General features: G+C 32.8%; 1 protein-coding gene across 1 annotated transcript; it reads left to right on the forward strand.

The window, feature by feature from the left end:
* The first annotated feature begins 1,925 nt into the window (after nucleotides 1-1,925).
* On the forward strand, nucleotides 1,926-5,953 carry LOC148601089 (uncharacterized). The gene is made up of 3 exons (XM_088556361.1): nucleotides 1,926-3,335; nucleotides 4,555-5,457; nucleotides 5,825-5,953. The coding sequence occupies exons 1-3, from the start codon at nucleotides 1,926-1,928 to the stop codon at nucleotides 5,951-5,953; spliced, it is 2,442 nt and encodes an 813-aa protein (XP_088412487.1).
* Nucleotides 5,954-8,360: the final 2,407 nt, after the last annotated feature.

Below are 8,360 nucleotides of genomic sequence, written 5' to 3' on the forward strand. Positions count from 1 at the left end.
GTAACATGTGATACACCAAAAAAGGCTACATATTTTTATTTGTATTATTAAGTTGCTTATATAGGTCTGATGAAATGTATAATTATTCATTCCAATCTGTCTGCTCTATTGTATTTTACTGCCATTTATAGAGTTATCTCCCTTAATTTTATATTCTACAGTGTATACAGTATAAGGGTTATATGAAAAACCACATGTTACTTACTGTTTACTATGACATTTTAAACAGAATATTTGAATTTGAAGTTTATTGCTGTCCATTTATCTTTTGGAGCAGTGAACCAGACTGTCGGTTTGAAAAGTTACTCATGGCAATCTGATAATATATTGTGTAGATGGATGGAATGGTTGAACATGTCATCATTAGACAAACATAACTTGTTGGAATTTATATTTTACTTTTTGAAAGAGAATAAGTTAAAATCTTTTAGGTGGTAGTTACTGTAATATATTATTCCAACAAAGAAACTTCGCAGACAATGAAGAATGGTCGAAAATGTCAACTTTTTTTTTGTGGACACAAGAAGATTACTTGCATTATTTCATATCTTGTCCATATTTATGCCGCTTTTGGGAAAAGATACCTAAAATACTCAAACTTATAAAATTTTAATATGCAAATTAGCCTCACGTATGTAGTTTTTGGGTGTAAAATTTCCGATAAAAACTATTTTCCTTTTAACCATTTTACTACTTTGGTTAGATACTAAATTTATAAAGCATATTATATATCTGAACAAAAAACAAAAGACGTAAATATGTTTAATATCTTCAAAAAAGAGTTTAAGTCTAGCAAAATAATTATAGTTAAGGATAAAATATTAGAGAAAATTGATAACTTATTAGCCTATGATACCATATATCTTGAATATGTCCTCTACATATCATACTGTAAAACTATAGTCTTTGTAAAAACTAACATTAAGATATATGTGTTATGCTTATAAGTTTCCCTATAACTTAGAAGTACTAATAACTATAGGGCTCATAGAGAGAATGCTGTACCTCTATGATGACTGTTAACAACAAAATGCAATAAAGTGTCATATTGTCAAAATGTATATATATAAAGGTCTGAAAAATTCCCAACGGTGTTAGAACTGTCAAATTTGCGATGCAAATTTTTGGTCGTTCCCTCCGCGGAACTCGAACTCGTAACGCTGTGACATCTATGGCAACACCGCCTGCACAAAGTCCAGCGCCCTAGACCACTCGGCCAGCAAGGCTATATGAGTCGTCACATTATATTGAATATTTCGAATAACTGATATCCTTCTTCAGCATAAAACTCATAAAATCTTATGAGCATAAAACTCATAAAACTTTATGAGCATGAAACTCACAAAGTTCAAGATCAAAACAGATTCAGAAGCTGAATCACATTATAAACGAGAAAAAATAATCCATTTTTAGATCTTGGTCTAAGGCTGGTACAGCACTACATGCTATACATCAATACGCCGTACTACTATATTTTGCCTTTTTTTAAATTGCTTTCCACAGTTAATTTTTATTTTTACTTTTGATATTTTCATTCAGGTTCCTTATCATTTGCTTATGTGTGCCTTTTTAAAGGTACAATCACCCACAGCGTACGTGATTCAGCTTATATATATTATATATGTGTAGACTTTGTATTAATTTTATTTTTTCATCACAGGAAATAAGCTTTTTCCAGTCCTAATTTGAGACTAGCGATAAAAGAGACAATGACAGTGTACTTTCGACTATGGTGCGTTGTTTTATCATGCATTCTCAACAGGGTCCTTTCATATCATTCAAAACATAATACTGCAATTCAGAAATATACAAACATTTGTGGAAATTTATTATGTAATGAAGAACATGAAACAAATGAGGGCTATCCAGTGTTATGTAGAAGCTGTTCGTGTTCATCAGATTGCATTGTTAGAAAAAAATGCTGCATGGACTTCTATTTTCAACTACCAGACAGAGTATGTAGAAGTGAAGTGATCTACTATCCTCCAGATTTTAACAAAAGTGCCCATCAAAATGAAGCGATGGTGGAAATGATTAAATTCTACAATGTAGTGGAACATTGTCCTAACACGTCATCGGTTGAAGTTCAAAAGAAGTGCACAGCTGATTTTGATTTGAAAGAAAAGATATCATCACTTCCTGTGACATCATCAAAAACAAATATAACTTACAGGAACGTTCACTGTGCAAAATGTAATAATGAATCCAATAACATTGAAAATTGGCAACTTTCTTTCAGATGTATGAGTGAAACAGACTTTAATATTTGTAGCTCTGTTGATGAAATGGTAGCTGCAAGTATCGACAACAATTGTGTTATAAGTACTTTCGCAAAAAAAGAAATCGGTTTTGAAAAGTGTAGGAAAAATAGACACGTGGCCATAACCTCTTGCAACACAACAGGAACTTGGAAGGAGAAGAATGATGAAATTGTTCAAGCATGTCAAAAGATTGATCAACCAATCGGCATGTATCAAAATATTTTTTGCTACATATGCAATCCTCCTATTGGAGAATTAGAAATTATTACTAATTGCTTAACAGATTCTCCATACTACGATAGATGCATGGTGATGCCGTTTGACCAGACATCATACCCATATAAAAATGTGTATACATTCATGAATAATGTAAACAAAAGCAATGAAATGGTAACTAAAATGTTGTATAATGGTACATCTTCACTTGGCTTTCACAAGCTGCTTGTTTTTACTTTGTCCTGTACTGACGGATTTGTTCTGGGTGAATCAAACACACAGGACATTTGGGCTCCATCTCTTCATCTAAGGCCTTGGCAATACACAATAGAATGTCGACAATTAGAAGTGTTTAGTTTGTTTTATTCGAAAGAGCAACTACAAGAAGAAGCCGAAAGGCGACAGTGTACGTTTTTAGCAGCATCACTAAACAATGATTTAAAATGTCTTGACAAGAAAGACCTCATTCGTACTTGTAATGTTCCTGCGTACGTGTATAATGGCAAAATTTTGAAAGATGCATGTCTCCATTTAGAAGATGAAAACTTATTGGCTTACAAAGGATACTATAACATGTTTTGCTACTGGTGCGAGAATCCTTATAGAATATATTCAGAATTTTGTATTCCAGAGAATAAAAACTTTGGTATTTTTTATGACTTTGATGCGTACAGATGTGAGGATGTTTTACATACAGTTTTGTCGGTGGACTTAGTTTTTTGTCAAATGTGCAGTAATTTTGGACCGATTCCTGGGGCTGGTTACCGACGTATGTTCTCATTGTCATCTTATGAAAATAGCATAGAAAGGAAGTTGGACAGCAAATGTTCAGAAAATCAACTTATTGACAAGAAAAAGGTAAGAATGAAGAAAGTCGATATTTGCAGCAAATGATTTAAACCATTTTGCAAGAACGTTACTATGTTAATTTTACGAATATATCAAGAAAAAGGAATATAAATAAAAACTTAACAAAGGCATCGTCGGTAAAAACATTTTTATCAATTTTAAGAACTAAAGGTACACTAGTGCCAAATACTTATGCCCATTTTTTTAATCCAATGATACTCAACTTCCACAATTGATTGGTTCAAGGGCTGCATATACACTGCAAAGTAATTTTCAGCAAGGCTTGAACAAGGTTTTCTGGTTATGTTTTTGTATCTCGGCAAAATAAGAAGAATAGAGAAGCGTCAATAATAGAATAATTTAGGTACACAAAATCCTAAGTATATAGTCTGAACGAAAACCTGATACAGGATGAAAAAATATGTATTACAATACTTTCGTATTAATTAAAATGTTCAATCGCAGTGGTCAATTCAGTTATTTTTAGCTGTCACACGAGACGCTTCTTGTCATTGCTTTTTACTAATTACATGAAATTAAACATTAGAAAATGTCTACAATTAAACGTAATGGAATTTTTGTCGACAAATATTTTATTCCTTCAGGATATTGAGATCAGTTGTATCGTGTTTTTACATGTATGAGCTTTTGTCAAGTCCAACTCGTGGGTCGTTATGGGGTATCCATCAACACCATGAGAACTGATTTATTCAACGAGTCATAGTTTACCTTTTCTCGTTTGTCTACCCCGGACTTGACTTTTTATGAGCAACTCGGCGGGTGTTTCTAGAAAAGCAGAGGACGCTTACCCTACCGGTGCACCTGATCCATGCTCCCAGTTTTTAGTGGAGTCCGAGTTGCTCATTTACTTTTGTTACTTTGTATGTATAATTTTAGTTAGTTTATGTTCTTTGTTGTGTGTGTCTGTTTTCCATGTCTGGTCTTTGTCCCTGGATTACATTCTTTTGATTACCGCTATAACCTTGATTCCCTTGATTTCTCTTTCCAACTTGGACACACTACTTTATCGTGATTATTAACGACACCATACTCACATTAATTATATTATAATTTCGCTGCTAAGCATGAACTTTTTTAAAAAAAAACTTTATATGGAATGAATTAATAACGGTCTATCGGCTATAATACAAATTTTGATATACAATACTGAAATAGCTCTATCAACAAGCTTGTAAGTAAATGACACTTCTTGTTTTTTATTTTCCAGAACTTATGCCGAAATATTCTTTGCTATCCGGGGAAAAGGCTGCAAAATGGAGAATGCGTCAACTTCATGAACGTTTCTGAAAAACTATGCTATAGATTTGCTGCAGATTTCAAAATTAATCTGATGGAGACCAATGAGTCAAAAACAACCTTTACATTAATGAGTATTCTTTCAGACAGAATATTTGGCCATTTAGGAAAGCATTTGAATATCAAGTTTACAACCTCTGATTTTGAATTGAATTATATGATTTCAAATAATTCATGTGATGATGTTCAAGGTTATGTTAAAGGACACAATTATATTCAATTTTGTATCAACGATTTTGTAGACAGGTTGAATATTGAGAGTAATCTCCTGAAAATGCTGGAGTCCTCATTTACAGTACGTGCACAGAGTTCTTTGATAAATATAGAATTCACAAAGAGTGATCAGGCGTATGAGGCCCCAATGCTAATACACGATCAGTCATTAAAGGGAAAATGCATACTTTATAAAGAGCAGAACAATATGTGGTATTTTCGAAAACTTATCACGACTTATTATCGTGTGAACAAACTTCTACTTTGTACACAAGTAGAATTTAGTGTCGACGAGTACAAAAAAAGTCCGAATGGCTATATAGAAATTTATAATGCAACTATAGGTCCAAATGAGTATGTAGAGGTTAAAACTGGGGTTAGAATTTGCACAGAAAAATTATTTTATCTTTTAACAATAAGCAATAGAAAAGACCTTGATCTAATTTTATTCGGTATCCGGGTCTTTTGTCTGACGACATCATTGATATGTTTATTATGTACATTTATCACATACTCATTGTTTAAACGATTGCGAACATTACCCGGCATCAATAATATGGTCCTTGTTTTCTGTCTGATATTGAATGGGGCTGTATTTTATGTACGTTTATTTGACACTCCTAGTGACGCTTTTTGTAAAGTCGTTGGTGTGTTACAACACTTTTTCTTCTTGTCATGCTTCACTTCGTTCAATATTTGCAGTTATCATATTTATCGTGTCTTTGCATCAAAAGTAATTTTCAATAAAATTCCTTCAATTTCTATTCTGTGCAAGTATTGGATTTACATTTTTTTCTTACCGTTGTTCACCGTAATATTTAACTCACTTATTACTCGTTTCATATACAAGCAAAGCTCACTTGGGTATGGAGGTAAATTGTGTTTCATTATCTTGGAGGAAGCTGTTGTCTATACGTTACTATGTCCCATTGGTTTAATAATGTTTATAAATATCCTTTTCTTTGTAGCTGCGCTATATCATATTTGTAGCAAGCCAAATCTTTCGAGCGGTAGCTCAACACGCGCAAGAAGAAATGATTTCGTCATTTTTCTTAAGCTGTTCACTATCACTGGTTGTACTTGGATGTTTCAGTTAATCGATTCATTCTTTCCAGAATCTTTTTTTAGTGTATTAGTGTCAATATGTAGTTTACTCACAGGGTTGTTTATATTTATGTCATACATTTGTAATGAAAGGGTTTTGAATATGTATAAGGAGAGCATATGTAGTTTAATTACTATTTCGAATTCTTCAAGAGAAGTACAGAAGGAACTAAGTAATAAATCTTGTTTTCATACATGTAAATAATTCTTTTGAAGTTAAATGCGGTGAATTTTGTCCAAACCAAATCTTTTATTACTTTAAATTTTTCCGTTTAAGACCATACTTTGATTTTGCTAAGGTTCAAAACACATTTGAATTTTTAAAATAATTATATAGCGTCTGGTTTATGCAGATTTTAGTATTATTTAGGGTTCGGTGTCATTGAAATTTTTATTCAGAATAACTGAGTCGCCTAAAGATCCAAATTGCGCATAGACATGGTCTTATTATAATGTATGTATGTCTATAGACAGTATCATTATGATGCATGAATGTCTATGGATAGTCTTATTGTGATGTGTGAGTGTCTATGTAAAGTATTATTGTGATGCGTGAGTGTCTATGGATAATCTTATTTTGATGTGTAAGTGTCAATGGGTAGTAGTATTGTGATGTGTATCTTTGGACAGTCTTTTTGTGATGTGTATCTTTGGACAGTCTTATTGTTATTTGCGAGTGTCTATGAGCAGTATTATTGTGATGTGTGAATGCCTATGGACAATCTTAATGTTACGTGTGAGTGTCTATGGATAATATTATTATGATGTGTGAGTGTCTATGGACAATGTAATTATGATTTGTGAGTGTCTATGGACAATATTATTATGGTGTGTGAGTGTCTTTATCGCTGGTAGTCCTTATAGTGTTGTGTTGATTGGTATCAGTTGTTGTAATTATTATATAGTAACAAATACCACTTATATAAATATTGCAATATTTGGTTTGCTTTATATTATGTGTGTTAAGGTTTAACATCTCATCATCAGCATAACAATTGTTTTGTTTGGAAGTCGAAGATTTAGAAATAAACTATTTACAAGAAATGTCTGACTAATGGACATGTGAATATACTGGGGGCTTATGGTCCACAAGCAGTGACATCGACCCATAAAACAAATACAAAAACACCAATTATAAATATTGATATATAAGATTAAACGGAAGAAGGAATATGACGAGAATATATTTGGTGCACATAACAAAGAGACAATAATCCAACCGGGATGAAAATATTCGCCTACGGGGTTAAAGTACTTTGGCGTGATCACGACCCTCCCTCCTCCTTTACAATCTGGCCACTGTTGAAAAATATTACACAACTGAACTTTTTATTTATACTGCTCTGCATTCACTTAACAAATAAAGAATCTAAAAGATAAACACAAGTTTCACCAACAATTATTTCTGATTAAATCAAGAAATTCAAATTCTATATTTCTACAATTGACTGAGATTTTCAGAACCTTAACACTCGAAACTTGCAATATCCTGCGGTTTCTAATGTCATCGTAGGATACACAATTCCCTACTTGCGGAGCTCGGGATGCAGCCATATTTTATCCTGTTTTTGCAGAGTTACCTCCCGTAAGAGCAGGTATAATTTCGAAGTACATCTAATCGATGTTCGGATTCGGGTGCATAAAAAAGAGGTAATTCGAATGAAAATGGAATACCCAGCAGACAAACACAACGGTGTTTCTAAAATTTACAGGGTGTTTCATTTTGTTGGTAGGTTACATAAGGATGATTTTCATTTGTATCCCGGGAAAAGAAAATTTATGGCAGGGTCAGTAGAACGAGAAATTCCCTTTTGACTTTCGAGATTTTCTAGCGTATCGTCGATATCGGATGGAAAACCTTATGTGTTCCGAATAGACACCTGCTCCAAAGGGAGATAAATGTTGACAAAATGTTGGTCCGCAAGTCGGGAATATGCTTCGACAGTGAAATTCGGTATATTAGCTCCCCGACTCCGTCCGTCTTTCACGCTCATAGGAACAATGTACCTACTTTATGTTCTCAGTTACTGTAAAAAGTATCAAGCCAACATAGATTTAACTTTACACAGTGTTTGTATATATAAATTAAGTATAAAAGTATAAGTATTAAAATAAAAGTCTTTATATCTTAAATAAAAAAAAATAATGTGTACCTTCCCATAAATATTCTTTCGACGTTAGAAAAAACTTCGTTTCTTTTCACTTAAGTACATATCCATATAAAGACGCTGCATACCATGCAGGGATGACTCCCACAGCCACCAAACTTTACTTTTCAGATCTTCTAACGCCATCATCATTCTTAATTTTCAAAGTGCAAGTATACCTGTTTATGAATAAGAAATTAAAAATAAATTTGCTTGCTTGTTGCAAACATAAATTTTCCAATCAATTTTATCA

This window comes from Perna viridis, chromosome 12 (assembly GCF_037379345.1).
Source record: "Perna viridis isolate PV_CMFRI_1.1 ecotype Kerala chromosome 12, ASM3737934v1, whole genome shotgun sequence".
In the NCBI taxonomy this organism is placed as follows: Eukaryota; Metazoa; Mollusca; class Bivalvia; order Mytilida; family Mytilidae; genus Perna; species Perna viridis.